Raw genomic sequence first — 15,369 nt, forward strand, 5'->3', positions numbered from 1 at the left:
AGAGACAGAACAAAATCAGAACGACAGCAGCTGAGGGAGAGGACAAAAAAGCGAAAGGAGCTAGGAAAAGAGACAAGGAGGGAATCAGCAGAGGTCAGTCAGAGCAGGACAGAACAGCAAGGGCAAGCACACACACAACTACTCTCAGAACCATACAACCTATCACACCATCCCAACACACACTACAATCCATACCCACAGCCTCCACCCAACACCGAGCTATAGAATCCCACAGTATGCCACCAGGTTTCCCACCCTCACAGGCCCCCCAAACCACAGTGTTGGAAAGGAAACTGAAGGTATGGTACACAAACGCTGATGGAATAACAAATAAGTGGGAGGAGTGGCACGAAAGAGTCAAAGAAGCATCACCGGACATCATAGCTCTCACAGAAACCAAGCTTACAGGTATGATAACAGATGCCATCTTTCCAACGGGATACCAAATCCTGAGGAAAGACAGAGGGAACAGGGGGGGTGGAGGAGTGGCGTTGCTGATCAAAAATCGCTGGAATTTTGATGAGCTGGAGAGAGGAGATAGCGGAGAACAAAGTGATTACATAGTGGGAACACTTCACTCTGGAGGTCCCAAGGTGGTAATAGCAGTGATGTATAACCCACCACAGAACAGCAGGAGGCCAAGGCAAGAGTACGACGAGAGCAATAGAGCGATGGTTGACACACTGGCTAGAGTGGCCAGAAGAGCTCATGCATGCAGGGCAAAGCTCCTGATCATGGGTGACTTTAACCACAAGGAGATCGATTGGGAGAACTTGGACCCACATGGAGGCCAAGATACATGGAGGGCTAAGATGATGGAGGTGGTACTGGAGAACTTCATGTACCAACACGTAAGGGACACTACAAGAGAGAGAGGAGAGGATGAACCAGCAAGGCTGGACTTAGTATTCACCTTCAGTAGTGCAGATATCGAGGACATCACATATGAAAGACCCCTTGGGGCCAGTGACCATGTGGTTTTAAGCTTCGAATACACAGTAGAGCTACAAGTGGAGGGAGAAGCAGGAAGGCCAGGACGAATGAAGCCAAACTACAAGAAAGGGGACTACACAGGAATGAGGAACTACCTGAACGGGGTTCAGTGGGACAGAGAACTGGCAGGGAAGCCAGTTAATGAGATGATGGAATATGTAGCAACAAAATGCAAGGAGGCTGAGGAGAGGTTTGTACCCAAGGGTAACAGGAGTAATGAAAAAGCCAGGATGAGCCCATGGTTTACCCAAAGGTGCAGGGAGGCAAAAACCAAGTGTGCTAGGGAATGGAAGAAATATAGAAGGCAAAGGACCCAGGAGAATAAGGAGAACAGTCGTAGAGCCAGAAACGAATATGCACAGATAAGAAGGGAGGCCCAAAGACAATATGAAAATGACATAGCAGCGAAAGCCAAATCTGACCCGAAACTGTTGTACAGCCACATCAGGAGGAAAACAACAGTCAAGGACCAGGTAATCAGGCTAAGGAAGGAAGGAGGAGAGACAACAGGAAATGACCGTGAAGTATGTGAAGAACTCAACAAGAGATTCAAAGAAGTGTTCACAGAGGAGACAGAAGGGACTCCAGAAAGACGGAGAGGTGGGGCACACCACCAAGTGCTGGACACAGTGCACACAACCGAGGAAGAAGTGAAGAGGCTTCTGAGTGAGCTAGATACCTCAAAGGCAATGGGGCCAGATAACATCTCCCCATGGGTATTGAGAGAGGGAGCAGAGGCGCTATGTGTACCCCTAACAACAATATTCAATACATCTATCGAAACAGGGAGATTGCCTGAGGCATGGAAGACAGCAAATGTAGTCCCAATCTTTAAAAAAGGAGACAGGCATGAAGCATTAAACTACAGGCCAGTGTCACTGACATGTATAGTATGCAAAATCATGGAGAAGATTATCAGGAGAAGAGTGGTGGAACACCTAGAAAGGAGTGATCTCATCAACAGCAGCCAGCATGGTTTCAGGGACGGGAAATCCTGTGTCACAAACCTACTGGAGTTCTATGACATGGTGACAGCAGTAAGACAAGAGAGAGAGGGGTGGGTGGATTGCATTTTCTTGGACTGCAAGAAGGCGTTTGACACAGTTCCACACAAGAGATTGGTGCAAAAACTGGAGGACCAAGCAGGGATAACAGGGAAGGCACTACAATGGATCAGGGAATACTTGTCAGGAAGACAGCAGCGAGTCATGGTACGTGGCGAGGTGTCAGAGTGGGCACCTGTGACCAGCGGGGTCCCGCAGGGGTCAGTCCTAGGACCAGTGCTGTTTCTGGTATTTGTGAACGACATGACGGAAGGAATAGACTCTGAGGTGTCCCTGTTTGCAGATGACGTGAAGTTGATGAGAAGAATACACTCGATCGAAGACCAGGCAGAACTACAAAGGGATCTGGACAGGCTGCAGACCTGGTCCAGCAATTGGCTCCTGGAGTTCAATCCCACCAAGTGCAAAGTCATGAAGATTGGGGAAGGGCAAAGAAGGCCGCAGACGGAGTACAGTCTAGGGGGTCAGAGACTACAAACCTCACTCAAGGAAAAAGATCTTGGGGTGAGTATAACACCAGGCACATCTCCTGAAGCGCACATCAACCAAATAACTGCTGCAGCATATGGGCGCCTAGCAAACCTCAGAACAGCATTCCGACATCTTAATAAGGAATCGTTCAGGACCCTGTACACCGTATGCGGCACCAGTTTGGAACCCACACCTAGCCAAGCACGTAAAGAAACTAGAGAAAGTGCAAAGGTTTGCAACAAGACTAGTCCCAGAGCTAAGAGGTATGTCCTACGAGGAGAGGTTAAGGGAAATCAACCTGACGACACTGGAGGACAGGAGAGATAGGGGGGACATGATAACGACATACAAAATACTGAGAGGAATTGACAAGGTGGACAAAGACAGGATGTTCCAGAGATTGGACACAGTAACAAGGGGACACAGTTGGAAGCTGAAGACACAGATGAATCACAGGGATGTTAGGAAGTATTTCTTCAGCCACAGAGTAGTCAGTAAGTGGAATAGTTTGGGAAGCGATGTAGTGGAGGCAGGATCCATACATAGCTTTAAGCAGAGGTATGATAAAGCTCACGGCTCAGGGAGAGTGACCTTGTAGCGATCAGTGAAGAGGCGGGGCCAGGAGCTCGGACTCGACCCCCGCAACCTCAACTAGGTGAGTACAACTAGGTGAGTACAATCTCGCAAGGAAACAAGAAAAAAACAAGTTTTGGCGCAGGGTTTCATTTTTATTTCATTTTGGGTAATACAACCTCAGAGTACAAAGATTAGATTTTGCCGCCGAAGCGGCTAATTTATTATGCACAACATATACATCCTGCGGAAGGTAGCGCATGAGCATGTTGCTATGCAAATGGCCTAGGAATTATGTCTCAAAAGGGTTTACAGGAGTACATCTGGATTTATATCTTCAGTTCAGTTTGCTGAAGACAGATTTGGGAAATTTGCTTCATATATCTGGTATCTCATTTTAATTAATGAGATATCTTGACATATCACACAGGTTATTGTAACGTCAATCTCTATATTCCTCAATAAGTGGACAGTAAAACACATAGTGTTAAAGATAGTGATCATAGGGCATTTCCATTTGGTTCGATCATCATTTGTGTGTCTGCCATACAGACGGAAGAACTTGTAACCAAGCCTAAGCCTGGCTACTACAACATCAGTCAGTATATTTACATTGCAAGTTGTTCCATAAACGTACTTATCTACTACATTCACGTAATCATAACGGGTTATGGATATACTCAGGCTTCTAACCGCATTCCCATAACATTCAATTTCATGATTTATTTCTCACCTAATATTATTCCTAACGCTAGACACAGATACACCAAAGTTATATTCTACATCTTTCTTCAGGGTACTTTTCTTGGCGAACGCATCAGCTTCATTATGGAGTAATCCAGTGTGCGATGGAATGCATAACAATTGTAAGTTAATACCTTTTACCCCCGGATTGAGTATCTATATCTGGCTTCTCCGTCTCACTCTCCATTACTCCTATCGCATGCACTGAGACGCAAGGGGCTGAGGTTATGCAGTAACGAGATATCTCTGTCGAAGGACGCAGCGAACGGAATACATCTAGTCTTTGGAAGTGGATGCGTTGGGAGAAAGGTCAATTAAAAATTAATGTGACTCACAAAACAAATGAAAAAAGTCGTGGGAACGATCAGAAATCTGAGGACAGAAGTAAGTTACCATTGGATTCAAAATTGGGAATGTATCACTGTAACGTTGTACCTATGATTTTTATGAAGGTAAGGCACTGTGTGAATGTTGCTACGAGAAGACTGATGGAAAAGTGCCACAAATCAATGCACTGTCTGATTATATACATATATATAACTACGAAAGATTGAATTCAAAGAGTTGGCGAGAGGATAAAGTGGTATAATCAATCCAGTAACATAATGAGTGCAGACTTTTTTTTTTTATTTTAAGCGCCTTTGAAATGTAAACATGGTAATATAAATGAAAAGTGCCACGAAAAACCAGCTAGCCCGTCATAAGTTTTGGGTATATGAAATACATTAATCTTAGGGATAATTTATATATATACGTATATATATATATATATATATATATATATATATATATATATATATATATATATATATATATATATATATGCAAGGAATTCGCAAGAGCAGGCGAAATATACACAAACACTGATCTCTGGCTGAAGGAGACTCGAACCTACGAACCTTGGAACAAGGTACGCAGTGTTTTACCAATCTACCCACACTGGACCAATGCCTTGGAGTCCAGCTTGCGCTAGACTTTGATCCAAGGCAGCCAGCTTTCAGGGAGAAGGCTTACATGCATCAGCCTTACTAGAGATATTAACAATGCAAGGAATTCGCAAGAGCAGGTGAAATATACACAAACATATATATATATATATATATATATATATATATATATATATATATATATATATATATATATATATATATATATATATATATATATATATATGTATATATATATATGTATGTATATAAAAGAATTCGATTTACCAAGTAATTTATAATTTCGTTTGTATTTTTCACAGTTTGTATTCCATTTTAAATCACCATTTTTGCACCAAAACATGACCTATTCATGCAATTTCAATTATAGGAAACTTTAATCGACTTCTTAATCTTGATATTCAGCCATTATTTACTTAACATATTTCTTTTCAACTTCTTTGCTTAACAGAGTTAGAAAAAGAAAAAATATCTCACTGTTTACAACTGTTGAGGCATATAATTGAAAACAGCACATCTACTTAAAAGAAACACGATCGTACTGGTGCATGGGTTTGGAATGAATATTCGGTGTAACCCATCTGGAGCTGAGCACCAGCTCTCCGAGGCAGCTACAAACCTCCAACTGTTGAATCATGGGCGAAACTCATCTCAGTTGGTGACATCTGTAGAGAGATAATAAAAATGCATCAGAGTTTATTTTAGAAGATTCTGAAACTATGAAGGGAGAAACAATGCGCTTAGTGCAATTTATTAAATAACTTACAATTTGAGTACTATATGATGATAAGCGCTTGCTTGTATTCAAGCCCCGTCCATCTTTCTGTTTAAAAGTCTGGGAAGCATAGGAAGTTTAACTAACATTTTGTTGTTTTTTCCCGCAGTTACCGGAGTTACTGCATCGTGTTCATGTGAATCTTGCATCGCTAATAGTGGACAACATGTTGAAGATATTTATTAAAATTACTATACATGTTGACTATCGTCATTCATCCTTCCCCCGTCCCTCCTCATTCATTTTCCTCCTTATCACACATTTTTTCCTATTCTCTCTCATCCATCTTTCCTTTCCACCATTCATTCATCTTTCTCACACATCTCCATTTAAATGAGAGGTTTCTTAAAGGAATACCAAAAAACATCGGTAAGTCTGATAATTCCGATGGATCGTATGAAGATGTTAAACGATGTTTTAGGTGGTAAGTAATTTACACCACATTATATTATGTAAACATTTACCATCTGCACAAATTTCTATGCATATAAAGTGGACATATTAATATTTTTTTTAAGCCAGTCTACAATAATTATATACAAATTACAATGTTATTTTCATGTAGCCTCAAACCTTCATTATCCTTGAAGTACTATGACCACAGTATCGCTCAGATCTCCCTTCTGTTACTTTAAGTAACAGTAACTCCGTTACTGTTACTTTAAGTAACAGTAACTCCGTTACTGATACTTAAAGTAACAGATTACTGTTCCTTAAAATCAAGGATATATATTTTTTCGTAATGCTCAGATAGTTTGTCGCTGATTTATGGCAAAAACAAATTTTTATTCGGCTTATTCTGCGAAGTGAACCCTTGGCAAATAAGCCAAACTGAACGATTCGGCTTATTAGGTACAACAAGAAGCATAAGGAACAGAAGTCCAATAGTTATACTACAGCTCAACACATCATTAGTAAGGCCACACTCGGATTATGTAGCTCAATTCTGGTCTCCGCACTACAGAATGGATACTTATTTGTTAAAGAGCATTCAAAGAAGAATGACAAAATTAATCCATTGTATAAGGAATCTTCCATACGAGGAGAAATTGCAATCCTTTAACCTACATTCTACTGTGAGACGTAGAATAAGGGAAGACATGACTGAAGTGTATAAGTAAAAGATGGATATAAATAAGAGAAATAAATAATGTTCCATGGATATCTCTTCAGGAAAGAACTCGAAATAATGAATTCAAATTGGATAAATTTAGATTTAGAAAGGAAAGTACTGATTTGAAAACAGAGTAGTCGATGAGTAGAACAGTCTACCTAGTAGCGTCATTGAAACTAAAAGCTTGGGTAGCATCAAATTTAGGTTAGATAAATACATGAGTGAGTGGGATTGGATATGAGTTGGACTTGCATTTGAATTAATAGGGTTATCAAAACTTATTTCTTGTGTGACAATGATAATGGGTTGGGCGAATATTTTTTAGTGGGTTTGGGTTTGACAAGGACATATCAAGTATGGGCCAGTAGGTCTGTTGCAGTGTTCCTCCTTTCTTATGTTCTTATACATATATGTTGGTAGAATTACCGACAATATGTAAAGTAAATGTGACATTTTATAGTGGCAACGTTTCGCTCTCCATGAGCTTCGTCAAGCCGTTACAAACAACACATGGACACAGAGAGTATATATAGGCTCAGAGTGAGGTGTAACATTAGTAGCAGTAGTAGAAGTAGTAGTAGTAGTAGTAGTAGTAGTAGTAGTAGTGGTACTACTACTACTACTACTACTACTACTACTACTACTACTACTACTACTACAACTTATACCACTACTATTACTACTACTACCACTAATATTACACCTCACTCTGAGCCTATGTATACTCTCTGTGTCCATGTATTGTTTGTAACGGCTTGACGAAGCTCATGGAGAGCGAAACGTTGCTACTATAAAATGTCACATTGGTTGCACTTGTGTCCTTTTACTTTACATGTTCTTATACACGTATTCTCTGTCTTACACACACACACACACACGCACTTTCCCTCTCTCTCTCTCTCTCTCTCTCTCTCTCTCTCTCTCTCTCTCTCTCTCTCTCTCTCTCTCTCTCTCTCTCTCTCTCTCTCTCTCTCTCTCTCTCTCTCTCACACACACACACACAAAGTCATGAAGATCGGGAAAAGGCAAAGAAGACCGCAGACGGAGTATAAGCTAGGTGGCCAAAGACTGCAAACCTCACTCAAGGAGAAAGATCTTGGGGTGAGTATAACACCGAGCATGTCTCCGGAAGCACACATCAACCAGATAACTTTTGCAGCATATGGGCGCCTGGCAAACTGAGAAGAACGTTCCGATATCTTAGCAAGGAATCGTTCAAGACACTGTACACTGTACGTCAGGCCCATACTGGAGTATGCAGCACCTGTTTGGAACCCACACTTGATCAAGCACGTCAAGAAAATAGAGAAAATGCAAAGATTTGTGACAAGGTTAGTTCCAGAGCTAAGGGGAATGTCCTATGAAGAAAGGTTAAGAAATATCGGCCTGACGACACTGGAGGACAGGAGGGTTAGGGGAGACATGATAACGAAATACAAAATACTGCGTGGAATAGACAAGGTGTACAGAAACAGGATGTTTCAGAGAGGGAACACAGAAACAAGGGGTCACAACTGGAAGTTGAAGACTCAGATTAGTCAAAGGGATATTAGGAAGTATTTCTTCATTCATAGAGTTGTCAGGAAGTGGAATAGTCTGGCAAGTGATGTAGTGAAGGCAGGAACCATACATAGCTTTAAGATGAGGTATGATAAAGCTCATGGAGCAGGGAGAGAGAGAGGACCTGGTAGCGCTCAGTGAAGAGGCAGGGCCAGGAGCTGAGTCTCGACCCCTGCAACCACAATTAGGTGAGTACAATTAGGTGAGTATACACACACACAGCATGCAAGCACATCAAGAAGTTAGAAAAAAGTGCAAAGGTTTGCAACAAGACTAGTCCCTGAGCTAAGGGCAATGTCCTACGAAGAAAGAGTAAGAAAAATCGGCCGGACGACACTGGAAGACATGAGAGTTAGGGGAGACATGACAATGACTTACAAAATACTGCCAGAAATTAACAAGGTGGACAAAGACAGGATGTTCCAGAGATGGGACACAGAAACAAGGGGTCACAATTGGAAGTTGAAGACTCAGATGAGTCAAAGGGATGTTAGGAAAGTATTTCTTCATTCATAGAGTTGTCAGGAAGTGGAATAGTCTGGAAAGTGACGTAGTGGAGGCAGGTACCGTACATTGCTTTAAGAAGAGGTATGATAAAGCTCATGGAGCAGGGAGAGAGTGGACCTAGTAGCGACCAGTGAAGAGGCAGGGCCAGAAGCTATGACTAGACCCCTACAACCACAATTAGATGAATACAATTAGGTGAGTACAGCCAGGAGCAACCACAAACAGGTGAGTACACACACAGGCAGAATTAAACTACAGAACAGTGTCACTGATATGTATAGTGTGAAAAGTCACGGAGAAGCTTATCAGGAGAAAAGTGTTGGAGCATCAAGAAAGAAATAAGCTCATATACTGACAACCAGTGCGGCTATAATATGGAAAATCCGGTGTGGAAACCTACTGGATTTCTACGAAAAGGTAACAGAAGTAAGACAGGAGAGAGAGGGATGGGCAGATTTCATTTTCTAGGACTGTAGGAAGGCTTTTGAGAGTACCACACAAGAACTAGTACAAAAGCTAGAGGAGCAGGCAGGAATAACAGGAAGAGCACTGCAATGAATCAAGGAATTCCCTACAGGAAGGAAACAGCGACTGACGAGGTGTCGGAGTGGGCGCAAAGGTCAGTCCTAGGGCCTAGTGAATGAAATGACAGAATGGATATAGTCAGATGCGTTCCTGTTCGCAGACGACGTAAAACTAATGACGAAAATGCAAGCGGACCAGGATCAGAAAAGACAACAAAGGAATCGGAACAGATTATAAGCATGGTTCAACAAATGGCTCCAGGAGTTTGACCCCACCAAGTCCAAAGTCATGAAGCTTGGGGAAGGACAGAGAAGACCGTAGACAATACACATAAGAGGTCAAAAGGCTGCAAACCCCACTCTAGGAAAAGGATCTTTGGTGAGCATCATACCAAGCCCATCCTCTGAAGTGCATTAAACCAAATAACTCCTGCAGCATAATGGATGCCAATCAAACCTAAAAATAGTGTTTCGACTTGTAAGTAAGGATTCATTCAAGACACTGTACACCATGTACGTCAGATCCATATTGGGGTACGCAACACCAGTATGGAACCCACACCTGGTCAAACATGTCAAGAAATTGGAGAAAGTACAAAAAGTTGAGGTGAGGTTAAAGGACAAAGGAGAACAGGAGGGATAGGGGGAATTATGATAACAACGTATAAAATACTGAGAGGAGCTGACTAGGTGGAGAGAGCCAGATGTTTCCGAGATGGGATACAGGAATAAGGAGATACATTTGGAAGTTAAAAACTCAAATGAGTCGGTGCCGGATTAGCAGGGCTATGGTTCGTATGTTGGACTACGTGCGGCCAGCAGTAACAGCCTTGTAGATCAGGCCCTGATCCACCGGGAGGCCTGGTCGTGGACTGGGCAGCGGGGGCGTTGATCCCCGAAATACCCTACAGGTAGACAGGGATATTAGCAAGTACTTCTTCAGCCTTTGAGTTGCTAGGAAGTGAAACAATCTGGAGAGTGAAGTAGAGGAGGTAGGATCCACGCATTTCTTTAAGAAGAGGGACTTTAAGACTCTTGGAGCAGCGAGAGAGTACACCTAGTAGTGACTAGCAAAGAGGCGGGGCCAGGAGCTGTGAATCAACCTCCGCAATCACAAATAGGTAAGTACACACACACACACACATACACACACACACACACACACACACACATGGGGGTCCCGAAACATGGAGAGCCAGGATGTTGGACGTGGTGCTGGAAAACCTCATGCACCAACATGTTAAGGACACTACCAGAGTGAGAGGGGAGGATGAACCAGCAAGATTGGACCTTGTGTTCACCCTGGGCAGCTCAGACATTGAGGACATCAAGTATGAGAGTCCCCTAGGAGCTAGCGACCACGTGGTTCTGTGCTTTGAATACATAGTAGAACTGCAAGTGGAGAGAATAACAGGAGTTGAATGGGAAAAGCCTGACTATAAAAGAGGGGACTACATAGGGTTGAAGAACTTCCTGCGGGAGGTCCAGTGGGACAGAGAACTGGCAGGAAAGCCAGTAAATGAAATGATGGAATATGTAGCAACAAAATGCAAGGAGGCAGTGGAAAGGTTCATTCCCAAGGGCAACAGTAACAACGGGAAGACCAGAACGAGCCCCTGGTTTACCCGACGGTGTAAGGAGGCAAAAACGAAGTGCAATAGAGAATGGAAAAAGTACAGAAGGCAGAGAACACACGAAAATAGGGAGATCAGTCGCAGAGCCAGGAATGAGTACGCACAGGTAAGGAGGGAGGCCCAGCGACAGTATGAAAATGACATAGCATCGAGAATCAAGACTGACCCGAAACTGTTGTATAGCCACATCAGGAGGAAGACAACAGTCAAAGACCAGGTGATCAGATTAAGGACAGAAGGTGGAGAACTCACAAGAAATGATCAGGAGGTATGTGAGGAGCTGAACAGGAGATTTAAGGAAGTTTTTACAGTAGAGACAGGAAGGGCTGTGGGGAGACAGCACAGAAGGGAACATCAAGAGGGAATATACCAACAAGTGTTGGATGACATACGAACAACTGAGGAGGAGGTGAAGAAGCTCTTAAGTGACCTTGACACCTCAAAGGCGATGGGACCGGACAACATCTCCCCATGGGTCCTTAGAGAAGGAGCAGAGATGCTATGTGTGCCTCTAACCACAATCTTCAACACATCCCTTGAAACTGGGCAACTACCTGAGAAATGGAAGACAGCTAATGTAGTCCCCATATTTAAGAAAGGAAACAAAAACGAGGCACTAAACTACAGACCTGTGTCTCTGACATGTATTGTGTGCAAAGTCATGGAGAAGATTATCAGGAGGAGAGTGGTCGAACACCTGGAAAGGAACAAGATTATAAATGAAAACCAGCATGGGTTCATGGAAGGCAAATCTTGTATCACAAACCTCCTGGAGTTTTATGACATGGTAACAGAAGTAAGACACGAGAGAGAGGGGTGGGTAGATTGCGTTTTCCTAGACTGCAGGAAGGCCTTTGACACAGTTCCCCACAAGAGATTAGTGCAGAAGCTGGAGGATCAGGCGCACGTAAAAGGAAGGGCACTGCAATGGATAAGGGAATACCTGACAGGGAGGCAGCAACGAGTCATGGTACGTGAAGAGGTATCACAGTGGGCGCCTGTTACGAGCGGGGTCCCACAGGGGTCAGTTCTAGGACCAGTGCTATTTTTGATATATGTGAACGACATGATGGAAGGAATAGACTCTGAAATGTCCCTGTTCGCAGATGACGTGAAGTTGATGAGAAGAATTAAATTGGACGAGGATGAGGCAGGACTGCAAAGAGACCTGGAGAGGCTGGACATGTGGTCCATAACTGGCTTCTCGAATTCAATCCAGCCAAATGCAAAGTCATGAAGATTGGGGAGGGGCAAAGAAGACCGCAGACAGAGTATAGGCTAGGTGGACAAAGACTACAGACCTCACTCAGGGAGAAAGACCTTGGGGTGACCATAACACCGAGCACATCACCGGAGGCACACATCAACCAAATAACCGCTGCAGCATACGGGCGCCTGTCAAACCTGAGAATAGCGTTCCGATACTTTAATAAGGAATCGTTCAAGACACTGTACACTGTGTATGTTAGGCCCATACTGGAGTATGCAGCACCAGTCTGGAACCCACACCTGGTCAAGCACGTCAAGAAGTTAGAGAAAGTACAAAGGTTTGCAACAAGGCTAGTCCCAGAGCTCAAGGGAATGTCGTACGAGGAAAGGTTAAGGGAAATCGGACTGACGACACTGGAGGACAGAAGGGTCAGGGGAGACATGATAACGACATACAAGATACTGCGGGGAATAGACAAGGTGGACAGAGATAGGATGTTCCAGAGAGGGGACACAAGGACAAGGGGTCACAACTGGAAGCTGAAGACTCAGACGAGTCACAGGGACGTTAGGAAGTATTTCTTCAGTCATAGAGTTGTCAGCAAGTGGAATAGCCTAGCAAGTGAAGTAGTGGAGGCAGGAACCATACATAGTTTTAAGAAGAGGTATGACAAAGCTCAGGAAGCAGAGAGAGAGAGGATCCAGTAGCGATCAGTGAAGAGGTGGGGCCAGGAGCTGAGTCTCGACCCCTGCAACCACAATTAGGTGAGTACAATTAGGTGTGTACACACACACACAAACACACACACAAACACACACACACACACACACACACACACACACATACACACACACTGCTGCACCATATGGGCGCCTGGCAAACCTGAGATTAGCATTCCGATACCTAAGTAAGGAATCTTTCAAGACACTGTACACCGTGTACGTCATTCCCATATTGGAGTATGCAGCACTAGTTTGGAATCCGCACCAGGTCAAGCACGTTAAGAAATTAGACACATGATAACGACATACAAAATACTTCGTGGAATAGACAAGGTGGACAGAGACAAGATGTTCCAGAGAGGGGACACAGAAACAAGGGGTCACTCTTTGAACTTGAAGATTCAGATGAGTCACAGGGATGTTAGGAAGCAGTTCTTCAGTCATAGAGTGGTCAGGAAGTGGAACAGTCTGGCGAGCGATGTAGTGGAGGCAGGTACCATACATAGCTTTAAGACGAGGTATGATAAAGCTCATGGAGCAGGGAGAGAGAAGACCTATTAGCGCTCAGTGAAGAGGCGGGGCCAGGAGCTGAGTCTCGACCCCTGCAACTACAATTAGGTCAGTACACACACACACACACACACACACACACACACACACACACACACACACACACACACACACACACACACACGCACGCACACACACACGCACACACACACACACATACACACACACTCATACATACACAAACACAGTACTTACGTGGGGTACGGAGAGGACTGTATACAACATGAAGACTTGGAGAGCCGACTTAACCGTCTTGCGTCGCACTAGTGCTTCAGTTGTCGCCTTATTTTCGTCATGAGGCTGGCCACGAAACTCGTGCCGAAACTCAAGAGCCACCAGGATATAAAAGATGAAAGTCGCTAAAGCCCCGATACTGTATACTACGCTATACGCCACCAGAAAATTTAAATCTTTGCCTTTTTTCGAACACATTGTTGTCAAAATGTTCACGCAGGGCAACATTAAACAAACAATAGGTGACACCCAGCAGGCAATGCACAGCTGGCGACAACGAGCTTCCGTTAATATGTTGTTGTAACGGAGTGGCCAACATATGGCCACATATCGGTCAAGTGCTAAGCAGGTTATGTTGAGGCAACACACAGCACTCAAGTACCTCTGCAGTTAGCTGGAACATTATCCAGTAATATGGGTGTCGAGACTAAGACTATCGCACAGACAAAGGAGAGAGACGAGAATATCCCGATGCTAACCATAAGAGAGCTGGAGAACCAGAAAGAGAGCTTCCTCCTCAAGTCTCGGTTAAGGAAGGTTACATATCCAGCCAACACTCTGCAAGAGTTGCCGCACTGAAGGTCATGTAGACATAGGTGAACTTAATCGTGTCGTCATTGCCTTCCGTCTGGTTTACAGACATTGCTTGCACAACACTAGGACATTTAAATACTAATTCCACAGACTCGGAATTTTCTCATTTTTTTTTTTAGGTCATCCTCTTTTGTAGTTTCACTCTTTTTAAAAATTATTCCATTTTATTTTTTTAGAGAACAAAAACTCAGTATTTCGTAATCAGAATATAAAATTTTCACATTAAGATTTTGTATCTTTCAAAGGTAATATAACACACTCGTAAAGAACAAAGTCTCAGTAACGTTTAGTTTCCTACATTTGTAAGACACGTCGATATTTTTCAATCCAAAGAGTGAGTGTTTATATCATTAAAAAATATACCCATAACGTTCTCGCTGCTCAAATAATCAAAATAAAATTTTCTTGTTATTTTATCGACTCAAGGGCAACTTAAAACCTTTGTAAAATATGAATACGTTGGCTTAAAGATACGCGTGACTTTCAGTTGCTAACAACCTCGTCAGTGCTAGACCTCCCACCACTCTTGGTACACTGATGCATACACCGCTCGGCAGCTGATTATTACTTTCATAGCCTAGTCGTCATACATTGCGCATCCTGCGACGAGTTTGACTGTACTGGCCCGTGTGGGGCTTTTACGTCTGTTAAGCAAGTCGTACAGTTTCCTAACAAGATCTGTTTCAGTCGCTGCTCTATCTGAGAAGGGAATCCCAACCCCCTACCCCCCCCCCATTACCTTAGCTCTGCGCACCGCAGTACACACAAGGGAAGGGATGCTGAAAATAAACTCCCTCAGGAAACCTAGGAGCTAGAGCTCAAGCCTTCCAGTAGGTCCAGGAGATGGAGATCATGTTCAAGAGACATAGGAGCTTAACACCCTCGAGACTGGTCAGTAACTCTTGATTAACGCCCTCGACGCACAGGAGCTGTAAACCAACTCCTTAATGAGACCCTGAAAATAATTTTCTAGTAAAGGACTCAGAAAATCAGGACGCAGTACTGCTCAAAGATGAGAGTAAACATGTTAATATGAGAGTACCCATGTTAATATGAGAGTACACATGTTAATATGAGAGTACATATGTTAATATGAGATTACACATGTTAATAAGAGAGTACATATGTTAATA

The 15,369-nt window shown here is 43.3% G+C and overlaps 1 protein-coding gene across 1 annotated transcript in view; it reads right to left on the reverse strand.

The window, feature by feature from the left end:
• Positions 1-14,732, reverse strand: part of LOC138853649 (olfactory receptor 6C6-like) — a 46,690-nt gene extending 31,958 nt beyond the window's left edge. The window contains 3 exon segments of the mRNA XM_070091651.1: positions 13,604-14,028; positions 14,031-14,195; positions 14,198-14,732. Coding sequence (XP_069947752.1) covers positions 13,604-14,028; positions 14,031-14,195; positions 14,198-14,285 — 678 coding nt within the window. The 5' untranslated portion in view covers positions 14,286-14,732.
• Positions 14,733-15,369: the final 637 nt, after the last annotated feature.

The sequence above is a fragment of the Cherax quadricarinatus genome, chromosome 36 (assembly GCF_038502225.1).
Source record: "Cherax quadricarinatus isolate ZL_2023a chromosome 36, ASM3850222v1, whole genome shotgun sequence".
Classification (NCBI taxonomy): Eukaryota; Metazoa; Arthropoda; class Malacostraca; order Decapoda; family Parastacidae; genus Cherax; species Cherax quadricarinatus.